The 23,602-nt window shown below is 42.8% G+C and overlaps 1 protein-coding gene across 2 annotated transcripts in view; it reads left to right on the top strand.

The window, feature by feature from the left end:
* The window catches only part of LOC123375913 (serine/threonine-protein phosphatase 2A catalytic subunit alpha isoform), a 75,273-nt gene that overhangs the window by 43,408 nt on the left and 8,263 nt on the right, over positions 1 to 23,602 (top strand). The window contains exon 1 of one of the 2 annotated variants that reach the window (XM_045027327.1): positions 5,870 to 6,625. The exons of the other annotated variant lie outside the window; for it this stretch is intronic. Within the exon in view, the coding sequence (XP_044883262.1) occupies positions 6,524 to 6,625 (102 nt within the window). The 5' untranslated portion in view covers positions 5,870 to 6,523. Of the gene's footprint in view, positions 1 to 5,869; positions 6,626 to 23,602 lie in introns of those variants that run through there. 2 annotated transcript variants of the gene reach the window in all.

The following is a 23,602-nucleotide window of genomic DNA, read 5'->3' as shown; positions in this document are numbered from 1 at the left end:
GACAGCCTTACCCATAATTCAAGTAGAAGAAGGCAGGGTCTGATGTCATTCTGGGCATTTAGAGAATTGGGAAGGTGGTTGCTGCTGGGTTTGGGATGACCTAGGTTCCTGAGTTGATTCCCTTCTCTCTTCCCCTCCCAATGCTTTTCATTCTCTAACACTCTCATGGACTGAGGGAGGAGGTCCCAGCTGCTTCAGATCTGAGAGAGTGAGGGGACAAGGGAAACCTAGCTGGGCTTCAGCTCTTGCCCTGTTCCTGGCTGCTCCTGGTGGGGGAGTTCCCTACCTCCTGGGGATTGGCTCCACTCCACAGGAATGTTCTTCCTTCTTGTAATTTAGAATTATGGTTTATTTTTGTATGATTTATTATTACACTAATTTAAGTTATGCCTGACAGTCTCTGCTCTGATGATGCCTGGGTGGAGTGGCAGGTGTGGTTGCAGGTCAAGATTAAGGTGCACTGACAGCAGCACCTGATGGCATAATGCCAGACTTGAGTCAGTCCTGTTAGCCCACTTGCATAAGCATTAAACTTGATTCCAAACTTTCCTTGAGCCAAAAAGGTGTATTCACTGTAGATGCTGTATAAAATGAACTGTGATACATCAATAATTTCAGGGTGCTGCAGCATGTTCTTCTACTCCACCCTTATAATAGGGATTTTGGTTAGAACATTCTATTATGTAAGATGTAAACTACATTCAGAACCATAATAATTATCTTAACTGCATCACTATCTATTTATAACAGCCAAGATGTGAGGCACAGAAATTCAGAATAGTATTGTCTAGAGAACAAAACGTAACAGGGTTGATCTGTTCATTCCATTGAAATCTGATTACGTATTTGTTTAAAAAGGAGATTCCTTATTAGTATTAATAATAGATAAATAATAACATAATGCATTTATCAGTCACATTGGAACAAATTTAAAATTCTGATCCAAGAATAGCTTTTCTGTGCAGTGCCTGTTACGTTCACAGACCCTTTCTCATTTTACCAGGTTTCTTTGTATTTGAGCATGAATATGGAGTCTCAAATGGAATTTTTTCTCCCTCCTGAACACTTTGCCCTATATATAGGAAAAGGTCAGATTTATTTGAACTCTGACCTGTTTACAAATGTGGAGTTGCCTCCTAGTCAAGTCAATAGGCATTGCAAGTGCTCAGCACTTCTCAGAATTAGGTCCCTGAGCTGAAGGTGAACTGGATAAAAGGCACTGGTTAGTATTTGCTTTAGGAGTTATATTAGGGTGACCAGATAGCAAGTGTAAAAAAATCAGGACAGGGGATGGGGGGTAATAGGAGCCTATAAAAGAAAAAGCCCCCAAAATCGGAACTGTCTCTATAAAATTGGGACATCTGGTCACCCTAAGTTATATTTTGGATGTGAACGTAAATACAAGTGAATCTGCCCTGGGGCAAAATTCTATGTCTTCCCCTTCCCTAGTTGTAATATCTCCAAACCAAAACCAGCCTCAGCCCTGGATTATCAATCACACTGGCTTGGTGACCTTGTGGTTAAACTTTTCATTACCATTTGAATAACACGGGTGTGATTCATCCATCTGGGCAAAGAGGGTTGGTCATTATTACAGGGGCTTTGTGAGATGAGGTGTTCATTGGAGAAGGGGACTCTGAAAACCCCGGGTTATAATCAGAAAAAAATGCCTAGGAAAAAAACATAACCAACTCCGCTTATGTCAGCAAAGTTCAGCATTCTCAAGTTGGGGAACTACTATTCCTTGCTTGGGTTCAAGAAAGGGAAAAGAATTACAGCTCACAGATAGAAGTAAAATCATGTATTCCCTTGGCTAAATTGTGTCTTACTCCTCTCTGTTGCCCTTGGAGCTGGGCTATAGAAGCAGAGCTGCAGAAGAAAGGTGCTCTGGTGCATTGGGTCTGTAAAGAGCAGATCCAGGTAGAAGGCCTGTGGGACTACAGGGGGAAGGGCAGTGCTTTGCACTCGTTATATTTGCTGATGAAAGGTGCAGCATATGCTCCTCCTGGGCTTATAAAAAGGTAGGGGGAGGGAATCCTGGTCTCTTTGCCAATTTAGCTGGCTCCTTAGGACTATGAAGCATGCCTGAGTGCATTAGCCAGTTGCCCTCTATGTGGGTAGGAATCACTGATGTCTGTGTTTTGCCACAGCCCTGTTCACTGGGATAGGAAAAGAAGATACTTTCTGCTCATGCACAGGTCTAGCTAGAATTTAGACCTTACATTTTGTTTGAGGTTGACTTTAAAGGAAGTGAAGACCGCAGCCACTTAGCTACAATATTAGATACATTTAAATCCTACATAATTTGGATTTCTGAAGTTGGCTGTTTCAGTCAGAAACAGTTGTCATTCCTTTATGTGTGGGTAGGAAGAGCAGAGAAGAGATTCCATCCAGAGCACAAGAAAGATTAAGTGGGATTTATATCAGTACAATGCATGTGGGAGGTGCCAAGTGTATGTTCCTTGCAATAAAAACCTGTAACATATTACTTCCATGGCAACTGCCTGTTTATGATCTGTTCCATGTTCCAAGAGTTTAAAAGAAGCTTCTGGAAATGATCATCAGGCAACAGGAATGCATTTCTGAATTAGTGGTGTGAAGTATGTTGATATGAGCATGTCAGCAAACCTAAAGTGCTGTGGGACTGATTCAGCAGGACACTTAAGCATGATGTACTTAAGTTTTTTGCTGAACTGGAGCCTCTAAAGCCACCGCTGTTGCTGACTCCCTCTGTGGCAAGACACTTACAGAGGAAGAAACTGAGAGAGAGGGTAACATAGGGAAGTAAGCATTATTACCCCCATCAGAGTTGCTGCAAGATTAATGAGAGAATATTTGTAAAGTGTTCTGAAGATTCAAATTGTTAAGTAAATGCCATGATTGTTATATTCAGACCCAGCTAAGTGTTCTGCAGATAATTAGGGGAACACGTTGAACACAACATGGCAGGTTTTCTTGTGATGAAATATAAAATATGGGGGGGTGAGGGAGTGTAACACTGAATAACAAAAGTGTGTGATTTGAGAGATTTTTTTGTTGAAGGGACTAACTTCATTTGGAAGAAAATGTGGGTGCTATGTGCTTTTGAAATTCAGATCTATGGTTTCTTAGGGTGGGGACACAAAATTTGAAGTTGAAAATGTTGGGCTATGTTTTTGCCTGGAGGGTGGGATATATTTATACTTGACTTTGTCCTGGGTGTGTGTGCGTGTGTGAGAGGGGGGGTTATTTGATTTTATGTTTGGATGTGCACAAACACAAAGAAATTGTTGCATTTTTGAAAAATAAAGGAATAGGGCCACCCTCTCCTTGCTTTCTGGCCAGAATAACCAAAAAGCTCATATTGAAAGTGTCCTAAACATACTGATATTTTCAGAGTAACATTTTTTTTTATAAAGTGTTTAGGTTCCTCAAAGAAGGGTTTATATAGGAATGTAACATTAGCCAGACCAGATCTTGCCTCCTGCAGTAATCCATGCCTGATGCTTCAGAGTTAGGCAAACATCCCCTTTAATGCTCCCTGTTTGCTGCATGCAATCTTCTCTACAGTTTGATACTTTGTCATACTTTGCAGGCCCTTATTTCTGCTTACTATTGGCTGGAAGGATCTGGTGGTAGCAGATTCATCACTTTTCTCAACAGCTGTGGTTCTGAGGTCTAAAATCATTTTTAATATAACTCTATGGACTACATGGCTGGAGATATACCAGGGAAGAATTTGGCCTTGATTTCATAATGGGGGAGCCACACTGACATTGTCCCTTTTGGTATGCTCATCAGTGAGGATTTGCTGCTCTATTTTTTTTGTTGTCCTCTTCTCAGTGTAATACTTTTTTCCAAAGATACTTATACCCTCATTATAGGGTGAATCAGATAGCTCAAAGTTCACGGTGCCCTGCTGGTGACTAGTGACCACAATGGCAACTTTTGTAACATTAATTATGATGCATTTTTACAATACCACTGATGGAAACACCCTCTCCCAACTCTAATATTAGAGCCCTGGAGGTGTCACTGTAGGTCATGTGTTAATTAAGTTGAAAGATGGGCACCGTCACCCATTAGGAGAGCAGGTAATTTACACTTATAAATGCTACATTTATTTTATTTCCCCATGATAGAGTTTGTTCCAGTATGAAGAAAACAACAAACCCCTCCCATGACCTGTTTAATAGAAAACTTGAATTTTCTTCCTAGGCAATATTAATGGGGGGGGAACCCCTCTCACAATTAATATCACCTTCCAAATAAGGCTGATTCTAACAATGGCAGTGGTGACTTGAGTGTGAGCAAAGCTATGTCCGGCAATCAGTTGGCTCAACTTGACTCAAATACTACAAACTGGGTGGGCTTAATTCAGTGTTGTCCTGAAACTTGTGAAGTCATTTAAATCAGTCTAAAGTGAGTGTAAAATACAGTTATCACAATTGGTGCAGCCTTTCTGTGGACATTTCATGCATCCTTAGCTAGAGAGTTATAGTAGTCTAATTCAGTGGCTCTTAACCTTTCCAAGCTACTGTACTTCTTTCAGGAGTCTAATTTGTCTTGCATACCCCCAAGTTACACCTCACTTCAAAACTACTTGCTTACAAAATCAGGTGTAAAAGTGTCACAGTACATTACTGAGAAAAATGCTTATTTTCTCTTTTTTTTACCATAGAATTATAAATCAATTCAAATAAAAACATTGTACTTTTCAGTGTATAGTATATAGAGCAGTATAAACAAGTAATTGTCTATATGAAATTTTAGTTTGTACTGCCTTCGCTAGTACTTTTTATGTAGCCTGTTGTAAAACTAGGCAGATATCTAGATGAGTTGATGTACCCCCTGGAAGACCTCTGGGTACCCCCAGTGGTACATGTACTCCTGGTTGAGAGCCACTGGTCTAATTCAGAGATGATGAAAGTTAAAGAACCACTCACATTGACTACATTGTCACCCAAGAGTAAGGGGAACAATTTTATTGCCAAATTAAAATGCAGAAAACATCTTCATAACAATAGTATTAATGACTGAAGATGATTCAAAGGCTTCTCAGAATCCTTATTTCTATGGTCTTATTCCCCCTGATCCTGGGTGAGGCTAACCTATTGGCAATTTCTTCTAAGTGGTTCCTACTAAGCCTAATCTTGGTTTACAGTTGGGCCACCAGCTCCTCGTCCATCTGCAGATAGTGAGACACCTTGCGGATGATGGAAGCTGCATCAGTGGAGCTATACTGTTGGAATAATATTCTCATTAAGGGCACATGAATCTGTGTAATCTTACCTTGCAGTATTATAGACGTGGTAGGAGAAGGGATAGAGTATTGAGCCAGGTGGGTCTCTGTAAGAGTGACTTTGCTAACAAGGACCATGTGCCCACCACAGCCCTCTGTGACTTCTCTACTAGAAATGAATGGTTCCAGCAAAGGGCAGCGCCATTGACTCCTGCAGGATCTCAGACATGTCATTAACGCTGTATGATCAACAGCATGAAATGCCTCGGCAAGGCTGAAGAGGATGGATGCAGAGATGGGTTTTGTCATCAGCTACTTTACCTTTCTGTTGTGTCATGGTGACTCACATCACCTGCCTCCCGACGCTCTTAGGAAAACCACATGGCTGGTGCTAGCCTAGGGCCCCTCCGCACCACTAGGTGAGGAACGGGCACCAACTACCGCCCCGTGGAGAGCCGGCTCCGGGGAGTGGGTGCGGGGGCAGCCCCCTGCTGGGGACGGGGGGTTGCCTGGTGTGAGGGGCAGCACCCTGTCGGGAAGGGCGCTCGAGCCGGCTCTCCGCAGTGGGTGTGGTGGGCGGGCTGAGCCGGCTCTGCAACAAGAAGACTTTACACAGGAGCCGGTGGCTACCATGAAGGGAGCCAATCACCCTCCACCGGGCGGGCCGGGCCTTTCTAACGCGGCTCCGGGCGGGAGTCCAGACTGCGCATGCTCTGATCGTCTCCAGTCGCTCAGTTCAGGCACCTTCACCCGTCGCTTCGTTGTTGGAGCTACGCATGCGTCGCTGTCCCGCCGTTCTCCTCTTCCTTTTGATCCAGCACTGCACATGCGTCCTTCCATTCGTCCGTAAAATACTGGGAGCGTTACGCATGCGCTAATCCTGACATCGCCACGGCGTTGAAGTAAGCATGCGCTGATATTTCGGGCTTCCTCCCTTTGCTGCAAACATTACGCATGCGCTGCCTCTCTTCGGCCGGCCCCGCCTTCTCATTATACGTATCACGCATGCGCTTCCTTCTCGTCCGCTTCTGTGCATGCGCCGTGTTACCCCTCCCCCTTCTAGGGGGAAGCAGAGGGGGTGACGTCAGGGCGCGGCGGCCATTACACGGAGGAGAGTGAAGAACGAGTGAACGCTAGAGCCGCTGCGGGGAGCCGGAATCCAGCCGTGGGAGCTGCTAGCGTCTGCCGCCGCCACCGCGTCTCCCGTGTGGCCGCGGCCGCTGCTTGGAGCGGATCGTAGGGGGTGGCGTGGCAGAGCCGAGCGGCAGCGGCAGGAGCCGGTGAGGAGAGCGGGCGGGCGGCATGGAGGAGAAGGTCTTCACCAAGGAGCTCGACCAGTGGGTGGAGCAGCTCAACGAGTGCAAGCAGCTGTCCGAGGGGCAGGTGAAGAGCCTCTGCGAGAAGGTAAGTGGAGCTGGGGGCTGGGAGGCAGGGAAGAGCGAGCCTCTGCGGTGAGGCGAGACCTGGGAAAGGGAGTCTAGGCGGGGGGCGCGAAGCGGAGGGGGCGGGCGAATGCGGCGCCTCTGACAGGGCGAGGACAAGGAGGGGGCTGGGGAAGGACTTGTGGGAGGGGAGTGGGGTTGGTCTCTCCGAGGGGCCGCTGCGGGAGGAGAGCAGGGCAGAGCCGGGGGGGCTCCGTGGATGAATCTCCTCGGGCGGGGCCGATTTTTTCCTAGCGCCGCTGCGGCTGCCTGAAGCTGTCTCGCCCCGCGGGGATAGCGGGTCCTAGAGCTCCGAGGCGGGGGTATCCTCCTGCCGGGCAGTTCTGCGCCCCCTGTCGCTCCGCTCGGAGACTGACTCCTTCGCCTGCTTTTCGCTGCCTCTTAAAATGGCGCCTCTCGCAGGGATTCTGCGGGGCGAAGAGACCCTTGTGCACATCAGCCATCCTCGGCGCTCAGGGTATTTCGCTCTCGGTGTCATCGCCTCGTTCCTCTTCCTGGGTCCGTGCTAGCCGTACAAAGGCAAATCCGTAAAGCAACATTTGCACGTCGTCCAACCGCTAATCCTCTTTTCTCTAATGCCCCAGCCCCACTCTCCATTTTTAAAACAGTGTTTGAAATATCAGTTGTGTGAGCAGAAGATGGGGGGTGTTGTGGCCACAGATTTGTATCTTCTGTGTTACCATGCTAATCTCCAAGCCATTCTGTAATTGTTGGCATATTGGAGCACTTGGGAACAAGATGCTAGTTCCTTTGGGACAGTTAATACATGTTTGTTTTTCTTGTAACAGTCCACCAAAATAGCAGGAATTAAAGTGAAAGTGGAGATTTTATTTTAAGGTGGTAATGTAACTGTTCCCATCCCTCCCCTTCCCCCCAACAAGTAATTTGGATTTGGGATTTTCTGACTCCTTCATTGCATTCATTTTTTTTAACTTCATGATGTGTTTGGAATGGCCTTTAAAATGTAGTTGGGAATTAGATTAGTTTGAGGTATTGGTTTCTATTTGTAGGAGTTCCTAAATTTTGTCTGAAGTAAACTTAAGAAGTAACAAACTTCATGTTATGCAACTATGTGGAGTTGTTATGGGTGTTGAGGATTGGAGTTACAATCTGTTTTGGGGGTCATTCCTATGCTCATGGATTTCATCAGTTTAGAGAAGCCCTGCAAAATTTACCTAGAGAATACTTTTTTTTTTTTAAACTAGAGTATCAAATGATTAGATTCAGTGGTTGGACAAGTACATTTTCATGACAATTTTGCAAAGCTGTTGCAGAGGATGTATAATCTCTTGCTTCTTATTTTCCCTTCAACATGTGCTTTAATGCCAGAAGATGAAAAATTTATGCTAGAGCAACTATTTTGTTTTTTCTTAAACTAGTCTATTTGCAGTGCAGTGGCTTTCTGACATGTGACCAAAATCTTATACGTGTGTGAATAGGTAACTCGTTTTAGGTAAATGGGAATGTGCACCATGGTAAGTTCACTTGGAGCAATGAATGGTGCGGCATTCTTGTTCCTGGATTTTAGAAACAGTTTTTGTGCAGGTTACAATACACTCTCCTTTAATACCAACCTGTCTTTCACAAATGGCATTCTGATTTTGAATACTGATCAAGTTATGTTGACTTATAACTGAAAAGTTTTTATGGCTTAGCATAAGGGTGTGCATATAATTCTAGTGTGGGGGAAATATTTGTGGAGTGTTTGAGGGAATTCAGGTTGCAGACTTTGAAACATCGCTGGGGTACACCCACTGTAACTACTTTTACTTTATCCCTAATACTGAAGAGCCTGATTTGGCATTGTCTGTCATCACTACAGTGTGTTGTTTGAATCTGCTTCTTTCCACAGGGTTCTTTGTAATCTTGATAGTCACTGAAAAGTACTTTAATAGACAAGTGCACATTAATGTACTGAGTCCAAACTTTACAACTGTGAAGTATTCCAAGACTTCAGTTTTGTTCAAATTATGGTGCACATTTAATTCTCTAAATTGTAATGTTTCAAATAGGTAATAAGATGTAAGTGCAAAAATTTTGTCATATGCTTGAACACAATATACTCATCTTTTTCTTAAATTACTCTTCCAAATGATATATAAAGTGGTATCCTAGTAAGTGAGGTGATGTTTATACATATGCCTTAATAATTGTTAAAATAATGAATAATGCTTTACAAATACACAAGACTAGTTCCCTGCCCCAATGAGCTTGCAATTAAATTAAACACAGTGACAATTTACTATGCTTGGTGGGCATGTGGGGAATCTGAACACTGTTAGGAAGGATGGTTGGGAAAGGAGACTTAAGGAAAGCAGCTTGGTTGAGGCAAGGAGAGAAAACAGACTGGGAAGGGAATTGACTCAGCATTGCAATTTGAGTTTAGACATCTTGCTACCAAATGGAATCCACATCCCTGAGTGAAATGCCCAGGCTTCCCTGTATGATGCATGGGGAGAGCTAGGTGCCTAAGAATGGAATCCAGAGAAGCCAGCAAGTTGAGCATAGAAAATGCCATGGGGGTGTGTGTATGGCATGAGTTCCACTCCTCAAAGAGATTTAAGTGCCTAACTCCATTTGGGGTTCACAGCCATGAACACTCTCCGGGAGTTAAAGAACCTAAACCAGAGATGGGCAAACTATGGCCCATTGGCTGGATCCGGCCCACCAGCCATTGTAATCCGGTCCTCGAGCTCCCACTGGGGAGCAGGGTCTGGGGCTTGCCCTTCTCTGGCTCTCCGGACAGGGAGCAGGGATGGGGGCCACTCTGTGCGGCTCCCAGAAGCAGTGGCATGTCCCCCCTCTGGTTCCTATGCATAGGGGCAGCCAGGGGGCTATGCTCTGCATGCTGAGCCTGCGGAAGGGCCAGTGTGCAGCAGAGCCACCTGACCGTGCCTCTGCATAGGAGCCGGAGGGTGGACATGCTGCTGTTTTTGAGGTAGGTGTAGGCTCTGGGCAGCGCATCTGAGCCAGTGTCCCAGCCCTGAGCACCCTCCTGCACCCAAACCCCTCATCACTAGCCCCACCCCAGAGCCCGCACCCCCTTCCCTGCCATGCCCCAGTCCCCTGCCTCAGCCCTGGTACCCTTCCCACCCTCCAAACCCCTCAGTCCCAGCCCGGAGCACCCTCCTACACCCCAAACGCCCCAGCCCCACCCCAGAGCCTGCACCCTCAGCCAGAGCCCTCACTCCCCAACCCCAGCCTGGAGCCCCTCTCACACCCTGAACTCTTCATTTCTGGACCCACCCCGGAGCCTGCATCCTGAGCCAGAGCCCTCCCACACCCCCAACCCCAATTTCATGAGCATTCATGGCCCACCATACATTTTCCAACCCAGATGTAGCCCTTGGGCCAAAAAGTTTTCCCATTCCTGTCCTAAGACCTTTCTTGCCTCCTCCCCCAAAAAACACAGACTGAGGAGGAGATGGTAATGCCCCCTTATAACCTTTAGCCCGGTGGTTAGCACAGTCACAATGTGGTAGACATGGGTTCAGATCTCCTCCCCATCTGATGTGGAGCAGAGATTTGAACCCATCTTCCCACCTCTCAGCAGAGGAAGGAATTGAACCCAGATCTCCCGCATCCTGGCAGAGTGCTATAACCACTTGTTTAAAGGTTATGTGGGGTGGACACCATTATATTCCTGTGGGGTTCTGTATGGGGCCTGATCCAGTAGATGTGCTTTAAGGTTAATTCTAATAATGCCTACTGGATTTGGCCCTTCAGGGAAGGTGGTGGGGGAACACCTCCTTTTAAAGATCCTGCTGGGACTTAGGCATGAGAGAGGCATCTGGAGTCAGGACTGAGGCAGTATTTCCATGATTGCTGGCAGATCTTTAGGTGCCGCTGGGACTTCATAAAAAGAAACGTATGTACCTATGGCATTAGGTGGCAGCTGCTGAATGGATGTTTTGAGGATCTGAATTTTGGACTTAGATGGCTAAAGTGGCAGTTAGATGCATTACTTCCTTTGTGGATCTTTCCTTCAGGGCTTATGTATAATGGTGATGAGCACTGCAGAAGTACCTCTTATACAGCTGGTAGGAAAAATGACCTAAACTGAACCATTTTCGATAGAGAGAAGGGAAGTTGAAACTCTCATAAGATAAGAGAAGCAGTTTTAGCAGTAAGGGTAGAGTGAAGCAACGAGACCTTTTCAGCCACAACAAAGAAGGAAATAAATGTAAAAAAGTGGTTCTGAGATTGTGAAGATGAGGGAATTGTCAGTGGGCAAGATGAGAGGTAGTAGAAAGAAATAAGTTTGGCATAAATGGTAGTCAGACTTCAAGGGTGAGATAACAGAAGTGAGAGTAGATAGGTAACAGGAGTGGCCAGAGAAGGGGACGTAGTTGAGCCTCTGGCATGAATCTGCTTCAACTTGTAAAAATATATCTACCCCCACTGAAACTGACAGTCCCTTGCACATCTATAAAATTAGCTTAACACGCAAACTTCAACTAAAATAATTAATTGGTTTAAAGTTGCACCTTTTGTTATTTAGGTGCAGCTCTGTGAGATTGCTTAATTTGGAATAAATATCCTATTTTGATCTAGCAGGAGGAATTTTGTTGTACAGACTTAAGGCTTGTCTTCATAGTGAGGCAGTGCACACCAGAATGGCCTAAATTATAGAGTGCTTTAATGTGTTGCATTCTAACTGTTCCGTGTAGACCTGCTGACATGCTCGAAAAGGTACTTAGTACATTTTGATGTAGTCCCATTGGAAACAGTACTGTGTTAACATGCACTATGAGTCTTTTTTAGAGTGCATCAGCAGGGCCTACATGAGTCAGAATTCTTCCATCCACCTCCTAGCACCATCTACATGGGGGGGTTTGGTTGGCTTAACTATGTTGCTCAGTGGTGTGGATTTTCTCTGTCTGGAGTGACTTAGCTGGGTCTATCCAATTTTTTAGTGCAGACCAGGCCTTACTGACTCTAAAGGGAGTTTCAGTGAGAGATTGAAGTGGAAATGAAGCTTCCTGGTGGTTCCAAGACATGAATAGAAGGCTGGAGAGGGAGGGAATAATTGAAAATTGAATGGGATTAAGGGTGGGTTTATTAACAAAATAGGATACTTGAAAGTCGGAGTTGAATTAAATAATAGTTGTGCCTTTTAAAGGGGAGTGGCAGTATTGAATATATATTACGTTTTACAGACTTTAAGTGCTGTGATAAGAAAAATCAATTTATAATGGATTCTTGTATATTTTTTCCATAACTTTTTTTATCTGATAAGGATTATCAGACCTTGAATTCTGCCTTTCAAGAAGCTTGGGTTGTATGCATTGTAAATTGGAGCTAGTGGAATAGTAATAAGCCTAAGGGTTGTGTTCTTTCCTTCTTCAGCTCTCCTGGTTAAGAATACACATCTGTTTGCATTATTCCATGCTGTAATATAATGACTTTAATCTAGTTGCTCCATTAATATACCACCTTGTCGTATTGTGCCTGGTCACATAGCGAATGGTGACTATGCTATAACTTGGCAAAATGTCCACTGGATGTATGAAAGAAATAACTCCTTGAAGTACTAGTTTTCTAAATTTTTATTTTTTCAAATTAAAAATAAAACTTCAGTCATGAATGGTGATTAGATTTTTTCAATAGTTGATATTTATTTTAAGATGAATGGCTTATTAGTGTATAACTGATGCATCTTACAGGTGTTGCTTTGCTTATGTGTTCCATTTATTAAAAATATAATAAAACTTGGACACACCACTTAAACCATAGCTTGTTGCTATTTGGTGGCCACGCTGCTAATGTTAGTTTTGATAACATTGCATTGTGTGAAGATTCCTTAATGAGTGTTTATAAATTGAGGGCAGTATAAATCCCTCATGATCAGGTTTAGACCAGCTCTTAATGCGAGTATGCAAAGAAGGGGAAAGCAAGGCATAAACTAAGTTCTGGAACATGGGCTGCTTTTCATACTCCTTGGTGTTCACAGTGCATTACTGGGAGAAGGGGCAATGGTCTAGTTGCCCTCTGGCCTGTCTGCAAACGAAGTATGCTGAAAAGAGATGTAGCAGGGGGGTGTTGTGTAGTTTCAGGAGCTCAGATGCCACCTTACAGATGCATTAAGGGCTGAATTATGATATCATAGTTTTTAGAAACTCCAGTCAGTGTCTTGTTTATACAACTAGCACAGAATAGATGTCGATGCAGTCCCTGCCCCGGAGATCGTACAATCTATAACTGGGCCACTTTTTAGACTTGTTTTTTAAGGGGGCAAAAAAGTCCATTACTATGTAGGAAAATCTTTTCTTAAAGGGTAGCTGCAACTGCTTTGTTCTACTTCTGTATATCTGTTGCTAGCAAAATTAACTAGTAATGAATTGGTGCAGTTAAACCAGTACTGAACATGGATTAACTGCAGGTGTGGCAAAAGCAAACGCATTCAGCACTCTGCCAGAAACTTTGGTCAAAACCTGCTCTTACCATGGTTTTGGAAACAGTGGGACACTCTGTCCTTGGCTACACTTGTACTTAACCCATGTTCAGCACTTGTCAACAATAGGTAACTTTCCTAGTGTAAACAGGTTTATAAAGCCATACAAACTCAATTGACATTCTTTTGTAATTAATGGCATAATTTACTTATTACAAACTTTTTCATTGAGTCAACTCTTCATAGCAATCTAAATTTGAAACCTAATTTGTACTTCTAATTTAGTTTCTGAGACTATTTACAATTGAGAACAAACTTAACAAGCAGGTAATTTAGGCCCATTGTAGACCTCTGAACTTGACTGTCCACTCAGCTTTAATTAAAGTGGTGGTGCTGTAGGTTGAAAGCATGATCTCTGGCAACAAAGCTTGCTTATGGATCCTGAGGGCTAATTCAGTATGATACATGAATGCCAGGCCACACATTTTGTATCTTAACTTCATGCAAAACTGTGTAGTTCATAACATTGCCTGAGAGCTCTGTAAAAATGAGCTTGCTTTGTTTGGACTTGCTGCAAACTGCTGGAAAGCTGCACTAAAGGGGCAGCCGGGGATTCCTTGGTGTAGTGCAGAGGTGGGAAAACTTTTTGGCCCGAGGGCCACATCTGGGTATGGAAATTGTATGACGGGCCACGAATGCTCACAAAATTGGGCGTTGGTGTGCAGGAGGGGGCTCCAGCTCCGGCTGGGGGGGGTGTCTCTGGGGTGGGGCAGGGGATGAGGGTTGGGGGTACAGGAGAGTGCTCCAGGCTGGGACCGAGGGGTTCAGAGGGCAGGAGGGGGATCAGGGCTGGGGCAGGGAGTTTTGGGGCATAGGAGGGGGTCGGGGTGCAGGATCTGGGCGTCGCTTACCTCAACCAGCTCCCGGAAGCAGTAGCATGTTCCAGCTCCTATATGGAGGTGTGGCTAGGCAGCTCTGCGTGCTGCCCTGTCTGCAGGAGCCTCCTCTGCAGCTCCCATTGGCCGGGAACCTGTTGGCAGGGGTGGTGCTTGGGGTGGGGCAGCATGCGGAGCCCCCTGGCTGCCCCTAAGCATAGGAACTGGAGGGGGGACATGCCGCTGCTTCAGGAGCCCCGGCACACAGAGTGTGGCAGGCGCATGCAGAGTGGGGCAAGCCCACAAGCCAGGCCAGATTAAAACATCTGAAGGGCTGGATGTGGCCCCCAGACCATAGTTTGTCCACCCCTAGTGTAGCGAAACTCAGAGTTAGTGTAAGCGATATAGCCAGCTTTACATTCTTGCCCTTCTTGTGGGATTCACTACAAGAACATACCTTGAGCTGTGGAAGCTTGGGGGAGTCTGTTTGGCCATTCCAAGAGAAATGGAAAAGGTGATTGAGCACCATCTTTGCCTCTGCACCCTTGAGCTTGGTGCAGCTGAGGACTGAGTCATTGATGTGGAGGGCATATTGTCACAGCTTATACTTTTTAAAGAATTGTTGGTGCTTTTGATAACTGTCTAAGTAAAAATGTCCTGCTCTGCTCTGCACTGGTGAGGCCTCAGATGGACTACAGGAACTCCCCTCTTAATGTCCTCTCACTTAACATTGTTTTGATGTTACGTCCCTGATCCATTACAGAACTTGCTCCTTTAAAGTTGTGCAATGCTCCCCTATAATGTTGTTTGGCCGCCTGCTTTGTCCCCCGGCTGGCAGCCCCCCCATCAGCTCCCCTTCACCTTGCCCCCCCAAGCATCTGCTGCTCGTCAGTGGATTCCGCGGAACAGCACCTTCCCCCTGCTTCCCGCACCTCCTGCCCACGGCAATCAGCTGTCTTGCAGTGTTCAAGAGGCTGGGTGGATGGGGAAGGACATGCGTTGTCCTCGCTCCTCCACCCCAGCGTAGGGGAGCTGATGGGGGTGGGGGGGGCTGCCAGCCTGTTTAATACATGTATTAAATTGCTTGTTTAAAATGTATACAATGCCTTTTTGTCTGATTAAAAAAAAATTTCCCAGGCACTTAAACCCCCCCCATTTACATGAATTCTTATGGGAAATTGGATTCACTTAACATCGTTTTGCTTAGTCACATTTTTCAGGAAAATAACTACAATGTTAAGTGAGGAGTTACTGTACTGTATCAGTGAGTCCAGTTCTGGGTGCCTGCCTTTAAGAAAGATCTGGACAAATTGGCAAGAGTCCAGAGGAGAGTGTGCAGCCAAAAAAAAAAATGAAAAAATTAAAAGTTTAGGGAACCTGATGTGTGAGGACAGGTTTAAAAAAAATGGACTTGTTTAGTCTTGAGAAAATAAGCCTATGGGGGGAAACCTGATAAGTCTTCAAATATTGTAAAGGCTGTTATAAAGAAGACGGTGATCATGTTTTCCATGTCTGCTGAAGGTAGGACAAATAATTTGCAGCAAGGGAGATTGAGGGTAGATGCTAGGAAAACCTTTCTAACTATAAGGGTAGTTAAGATCTGGAATAATATTCCAAGGTAGATTATGGAATTCCTTTCATTGGGAGTATTAAGAACTGGTTGGACAAACATCTGTTGTAGGTAGTCTTGGTCCTGCCTCAGTGCAGGGACTGGATTTGATGACTTCTCGAGATCCCATCCAGCTCTGTATTTCTATGATAGTTTTCATTAAAAAGTATTCAATCTTTTCACTCTTTAAAGTAATCCTACTTTTTATGAAAAGTGCTGGTTGCTAATGTAATGCTGAAATCCTGTATCCACAGAACAGGTATGTGATAGCCAGTGACAGTGTTGGCTTACCCACAATGTCCTTGCCATGTACTTCAAACCTGATCTTCGATGTGAATCATTGGGTTTCAGTCCTGCCTGTTAAATTCTTGAACTACCAATTCCAGTGGCCATAAAATCAGTGTTCTGCTGAGAACTAATGTTAGAGCTCATCTACGTACGACAGTTACACTGGTTTTAACTAATTAAAAGTCACACCTTTAGTTAATTGTGTGGAAATGCTTATTCTGATTTTACTTAAAGTGAATTAGGAATTGGTTTAAGATAAAAGAAAATAAGCTATTTTAAAATGAAAAAATCATCCATGTAGAGGTTTGCAGTGATTTAAGTAAATGTTTAAAAACTGACTTAAGCTGAAGCAATACAACTCTTGCATGTAGACAAGACCTGAATAGTTGGCTTCATGTACTACTAATCTGTTTTTGAATCAGTCATCTAAGGATGAAGGTTTGTTTACTTAATTACCTGAGCCATCCATTTCATTGCGACTCTTGTGTTAAAATTTCTTAAACTTGAGTTCAAGGGTAGGGAAAGTAGCATGACCTTTGCTTCAGAGGAGCCTGTACTATTCATGACATTTCTGGACAGGTCAGCTGTTGGTGTTAAGTGAAACGTGATTTCCTCCAAGTCTTTAATTTAGTCTAGTACCTAAAATGAATCATTTTAGCCGAATAGTAATTTTTGTGTTTTCCGGTTTTGTGGGTAGGGGTAGAGACAGAAATACATTAAAATAGGTATTTGCAACCTTGACAAACCTATTGCTTCGTGTTAAAAATCAAGGATGGAGAGTGCTCTGACAGAATTGAGCTTAAAAGCACTGTAGAACCTTTTTTTCTTCACAGGGAGAAATTCTTCCAAAGTATGAGGAGTGAAAAATTGCTTATCTATGTTGTATCGTAGAGTATGAGCTTGATTTTTTTTCTAGTTAACTTCCTTATGAATGTTTGTTTGATCTTGCTGCTATCAGTGCAGTCAAATTGGTTTAGTCGCTCCCTCCGTCACTCAGGCAAGTAGCAATCTGTAGATAATGAAGTGTTTGTATCCTTTAAGATTGAGCATTGCTACCCACTTCAGGCAGCTCTATATTTTGTTACCGTGTCTACAGTTGGAATGGTCAGCCCCAGGTAAAGCTTTTGAACTCCAGTAGTGGTTCAGTTTACCCACTTCTAAAGTTAGCCTACTATCCATATGCTTTTTGCTGCTTTTGTTTTTGCTTTCACCCGAACGCACGCAACTTTACGGTTTTATTAACTGTTTTGATCCTCTTCAGCACCTTTCTCCAGTCCCCGGCAATCATTAAAAGAAAGGGCAGCCAAGTATATTGTATAGCTGAATTATGTGTCCATAGCACATGTATTGAAGGGCCAGGCTTGCATTGTTTCATTGAACCCTAAATATTCACCATAGCTGGAACTGAGAACATCCGGAAGTGCAGGAAGTTCACAAAATGAAGGAGAGGCCAGCACAGTGTATTTTCAGCTCAAAGTAATAGCCTGGCCAAACAAGGCTTATTGCTATTCCTCCATCTGGATGAGTCTACTTCCCACCTAAAAGCTGAAGTATGAACTAAAAGGCAAAAGTAAATTAAGCTGAGTCAGATACCCCCAAGGAAGAGCCTTATCTCTTGATCTGACTCCTGCACATACCCACAACTTTCTCATCAGCAGTTTCTAAGGTTCAACATAGGTCAAAATTGGCTTGTTAGGCTGAATGGCAGAAAAGGCTAACATCTGCATTCTTAGAATGTTCATAGAATTGCAATTCTTTTAACTGACTCAGGTATTTATTATGTAGTCAAAAGATCCTCACAGCTTTTAAAATCACCCTGATCCAAACTTCCTCTTCTCCTCTCCACCCCCTCCCCTCCCAGCCCCATACTGAAACATACAAATAGGGAATCTTTGCACACAAAGAAAAGAAATAATGTCCATCAGTGAATGGCCTTGCTTGGTATTGTGGTCTTGTACAAGGACCTGAACCTGTGAGCCAAGACCAGTCTTCATCCCATTCAGTTGATCAATCTGGCTTTAGTCATATCCTGTGTAGCAGATCTAGAGAAGGAAGTTGGGGGAATGGGTGGTGTCTTCAGACTGGTCAGAGCATCCTCTTTCCTGGTGACTGAAAACAGCACACTTTTGTTACTGCTGAAACCAGTCTCCATCTTGCAAGACATGCCAGTTTAACATGCTGGGGCATCCATGGGAGCAAAAGCAGCTCAAAGATTTGGTCTCCTAAGGAGAAAAAAGATTCATATGCTATACTGCTACACATGGGACAGGCCTACAGAGGAAATAGCTTATTAATACTCAATGTATGCAACTTGGGGTTTGTGCTCACATAAATACCTCTGAGTTCTATGCAAAGATTGGTTTTGCATGTTGACTTGAAATCAGGTCTATTTGGGATCTAAGAGGCTGTGATCTATTCAGAATAAAATGTTGGATGTTAAGTTTTATTTAAAATGATCTGCATACATGCTCCTAGTTGGTATTTCTGTTACCTGTTGGTTCTTGGTGGTGTACACTACGCTGTATGTGGTTTGTTTTTGATTTTTTTAGGTTTTCTACATCTACAAAATTCAGAGTAGTTCCTGCATTATTCTGTTTCATATTTGTGTTATGCATTTAGTCCTCAAGTTTCTCTGAGCAGGGATTCTATTTTGCCTGCAACGTTTGAGCTACACACACCAAATTATGATATTATAAACGATCAAATGCATTGGCTAGGAACTTCAGACTTCTGACTGGAAAACCATGAAAGGACCTGAAGGAAATACAGGAATGATTGAAAAATGATTGTGCCTGACTGGAGCACTCTGGCAGTGCAAAAAAGGCTGGAAAACAGCTGAATATAGGGGAATTCTCAGTTACAGAGGAGCTCTGCTGGAGTTAGGCTGGTATACACCTATGTCAAACTCACATGGGCCCCAGCATAGAGAGCTAGTAAATAGGGCAAAGCTGGAATGCAGTTTGCCCCAGCTGATCTATTTTAGAGGAGCTCCTGGGTGTCTTGGACTTTGGCAGGGCTATATGTGCTGAAGATCTACTCTGAGAATCAGGGAGCTGTAAGAAATGAATGCCAATATGTGTACATACACATGATCCTTCCACACCCATCTCTGTTGCATCAAGCAGAAATTCTGTGCACCAAAGAATCTGGGCCACAACCTATGACTCTTGCTAAGTGAAACTATCTGCTTTTTAATAGCAGTGGCAGGTGCAGTTGACCCATCTTCTATACTTAAAACCAAATTGACGATTGGTAATAAATGGTTATTGAAGGTTAGTAGACTAACAATTTGCTCTATGCTTTAAAAAGATGACCTCCAACAAAATATTTGAACTATGTATTTAAAATGATTGTTTTTGTAGAAATGTGCTCTGTATTCAAAAGCAAATCTACAGAATAGTACTTTAGCTCACAGTAACTAGGAAGAAGACAAAAATCTAATTGTCTTCTTCCTAGGTACTGGGATCTCATTACAAACTGCATAGGGTGGGATGAGCAATAATCCAATAATATATTCTTTAAAAAAAATACCATTTTAAATTTTCCTCTGATAATACTTGTACTACAGTATGTTGCAAACCAAATTCCTATTCCTGATTAAACCAGTATTGAGTCTTTTCCATTTGTAGTCTGAGGGTTTACTCTCATTGTCAAATTGCTTTTGAGAAAACTGGTTGGGTAAGCAGACAACTCAAATGCCAATTGTAAATGAACTTTAGTCACAGTATGACTAATCTGAAGTGTATCTGATAAGTGCTTCTTATGTCTTGAGCTTTTGGATTGCCCTGCTGAGTAAAATGGGTGGAGTTCTCTATTAACAGCCTACATTACATCACGTTTTGCTGACTTCTCCTTCTGCCTCTTCTCTTTAAAGTGGAACTACAAGTATTTTCTGTAGCAGTATACGTATATAAGACTATTGCTTCAGCATAGGTTTTTCATAATACCTGTGGTTCATCTTGAAATCTTTAATTCTTTTCATATTCTTGAAATCTGTACCTCTACGTTGTGGCTTTAAGACAGGAAAACATAGCTATTGTTAAAGGATGCGTACGCTCTCAAGATTCAACAAATGAGTCTTTTTTAAAAGCTGACTAAGGATGTTTAATATTTTGAAAGTGATTTTTATCTCCTAAAGATAGGGACAACAAAAAGGTGTGTGCATCTTTGATGTGAAGTCGTGGTAACCTTGGATGAAAAATTCTTAGGAGGATCTTCTTTGTAGCACTTGTGCTATTTTTGCATAAGACTGCTTACATATTCTGTTACAGCTGAAATTATTTGTAAGGACATTTACTGGCAAATTTTTACACCTTAACACATTTTTGTTCTTACAATGTTAACTTTAAACTCTAGTCAGGAAAAGAGATGTTTAACATAATGTTTTTGAGAGTGAGATTAGCAAGGCTTGATGGGAGTATGCTCTCTTTTTAATGAAGAAATCAGGTTAGTAGAGAAATGCCATAGGGAGTTTATGAACTAATAACATTCTCAGTACTCAAATTAACAATTGTGACAACTTCCTTGAGTTTGATCTTGTGTTGTGCATGATTATGCAGAATCAGTTACTTTTGGAAAAGACAAATGAGCCACTTCTGAATGAAATTGTTTTGTCATCATATTACTCATTTCATATTAAAGAACTGAGTTAAATAGAATCCAAAGCAATATTTGTCAACTAGCATCTTTGAAACTAGTACTTCTTCACATAGTGCACTATCAGCTTGTGGAACTCCTTGCCTGAGCAGGTTGTGAAGGCTAGGACTAGAACAGGGTTTAAAAGAGAACCTCCATGAATGTATCTAGTTAAGTCCATTAATCGCTATTAGCCAGGATGGGTAAGGAATGGTGTCCCGAGCCTCTGTTTGTCAGAGGGTGGTGATGGATGGCAGGAGAGAGATCACTTGATCATTACTGCACTTAGGACGGAAGAATCCCTTGCACTGCTACAGACTAGGGACCGAATGGCTAGGCAGCAGTGCTGCAGAAAAGTACCTAGGAGTTACAGTGGATGAGAAGCTGGATATGAGTCAACAGTGTGCCCTTCTCGCCAAGAAGGTGAACGGCATTTTGGGCTGTATAAGTTGGGGCATTGCCAGCAGATCGAGAGACGTGATCGTTCCCCTCTATTCAACATTGGTGAGGCTTCATCTGGAGTACTGTGTCCAGTTTTGGGCCCCACACTACAAGAAGGATGTGGAAAAATTTGGAGTCCAGCAGAGGGCAACAAAAATGATTAGGGGACTGGAGCACATGACTTACGAGGAAAGGCTGAAGGAACTGGGATTGTTTGTTTTTTCTGCAGAAGAGAAGAATGAGGGGGGATTTGATAGCTGCTTTCAACTACCTGAAAAGGGGATCCAAAGAGGATGGATCTAGACTGTTCTCATTGGTACCAGATGACAGAACAAGGAGTCTCAAGTTGCAGTGGAGGAGGTTTAGCTTGGATATTAGGAAAAACTTTCCCACTAGGAGGGTGGTGAAGCACTGGAATGGGTTACCTAGGAAGGTGGTGGAATCTCCTTCCTTAGAGGTTTTTAAGGTCAGGCTTGACAAAGCCCTGGCTGGGATGATTTAGTTGGGAATTGGTCCTGCTTTGAGCAGGGGGTTGGACTAGATGACCTCCTGAGGTCTCTTTCAACCCTGATATTCTATGATTACCTGTTAGGTTCACTCCCTCTGGGGCACCTGGCATTGGCTACTGTTGGTAGACAGGATACTGGGCTGGGTGGACCTTTGGTCTGACCCAATACGGCCATTCTTATGTTCTTAAAATCTGTGCTCTGGGTTTAAAATAACTTAAATCAGAATTCTGTTCTAAAGTTACCATACCAGTAAGTAGCCACCAGCCTTGTGCGACTTCAGTCTTGGATACAACATGAGTAGATCCAGGTTTCTCTTATGTCAATTTGCATGTCTGCAAACTGGATTAATTTTCATATTTATTTGTTATATTCTAAGGACAAAGAGAATTCTGTCCCTCAGATTAATTTAATATCAATATTAATTAAATATTAATTTAATATTATAAATTAATATCACCTTTTTGCATTTTTAAAACTACTTTTCAGGTTTAGGTGAGGTCTGGTGAGTTACATCTTACTTTAATATTTAAAGTTTAATCCTCTCTGGCACTGCTTTGTTTAAAACTCTGTTACCATGGCTGCTAGGCTGGATAATATCCAGAAACATTGAGATGACATTTCAGCCATCCATCTGATTACCTATAAAACAATGGAAACTTGGATATACAGAAGTATGTTTCATATCAATGTTTCTGAATATAAACAGTACATTAAATGTCTCTGGTTCCCTAAACTTTAAATCTAATGCTCTTTAAATGGACACAAATTAGTTCCACCCACAGTGCTTTCAGAAGATTTGTGCTGTACAAAATAAAGTAAACTGGTGCATGAGTCTAGATCAGGGGTAGGCAACCTATGACACGTGTGCCAAAGGCGGCACGTGGGCTGATTTTTTTTTATTTATTTTTTTTCCCAGTGGCACTCTCACTGCCCGGGTCCTGGCCACCGGTCCGGGGGGGAGGGCTCTGCATTTTAATTTAATTTTTTTAAATGAAGCTTCTTAAACATTTACATACAACAATAGTTTAATTATATATTATAGACTTACGAAAAGATCTTCTAAAAACGTTAAAATGTATGACTGGCACACACAACTTTAAATCAGAGTGAATAAATGAAGACTCGGCACACCACTTCTGAAACGTTGCTGATCCCTGGTCTAGATTGTCAGATTTGTTAGGTCTTTTCTTTTTAGGGCTACAGAAGTTAAGCTGAAATATCAGGAAAAGTACCTTGTTAAATGTGCTCCTATTTATATTGCACATACCCCGTTGGCTTGGGAAGTAAAAAGTTTTTTGGCATGTATCCTTTGCCCAAAATGGGGACAAACTATGACAGCTTGCAGCAAGATCGGATTAAAATAATGTAATGAATGCTTTAAAAAAAATTTCTGTTATATTTTATTACTTTTCATATGAACAGATGTCTTGTATGTTGGGCATACAAATGGCAGCCCTAATACCTGTGATACTGACATGACATTCTGTTCCTCCTAGTTTCCATGCAGTTTTATGGAGAGAAGGAATCATCATTCCTTTATTTCACTTTGGGGTATTGCTTGGCATCCTTTCCCCTAACAGATCAGAGTAATGCATTTCTCTTTAAGTAGTTTCCCCTGTGGAAAGAGTTGGGTTCCACCCCACTCTCTCAACAACCAGGAAGGAAAAAGATTTTAATTTCAGGTCTCTAGCCAAGAATCTTTGTCTTATGCAGCACATTAGATCTAAATTATAAAGCAGAGAACTTAGAACTATAATTAGGCAAATGAAGACTAATTTATTTTATTTCCACTGAATAATTGAATGTGGAGGTTTTGGAGGGGGGAGCTGAAAATTTTCTAACACCTAGGTATTTTACTTAGACATTACGCAATTTAAAAATACTGTTTCAAGAGAGTAGGATATTTGTTTTCTATGATACTCAGAAAAGTTTGGGGATCGCTTTAGTTTTTGGTATTGGTGAAGGGATGCATTTCCTCTTCCCCTTTACACTTTTTTGGGGAGCTGAGGGAAACAGAAGGTAGTGATTACTTTAAAGTTAGAGAGGTTTATGAATTTATCCGCTAAGTCCAGCAACCATTAACATCAAGTAGCTGCCCCATCATCTCCCACAGCATCCAACAATGATTAATAAGCTTGATGTTTCTGCTAAATGGTGAGCAATAAAGTAACTGACACTCTAAAATAGT

The sequence above is a fragment of the Mauremys mutica genome, chromosome 8 (genome assembly GCF_020497125.1).
Source record: "Mauremys mutica isolate MM-2020 ecotype Southern chromosome 8, ASM2049712v1, whole genome shotgun sequence".
NCBI classification, from domain to species: Eukaryota; Metazoa; Chordata; order Testudines; family Geoemydidae; genus Mauremys; species Mauremys mutica.
Note: the sequence above shows the minus strand (reverse complement) of the source record. Positions and strands in the feature narration are given on the sequence as shown.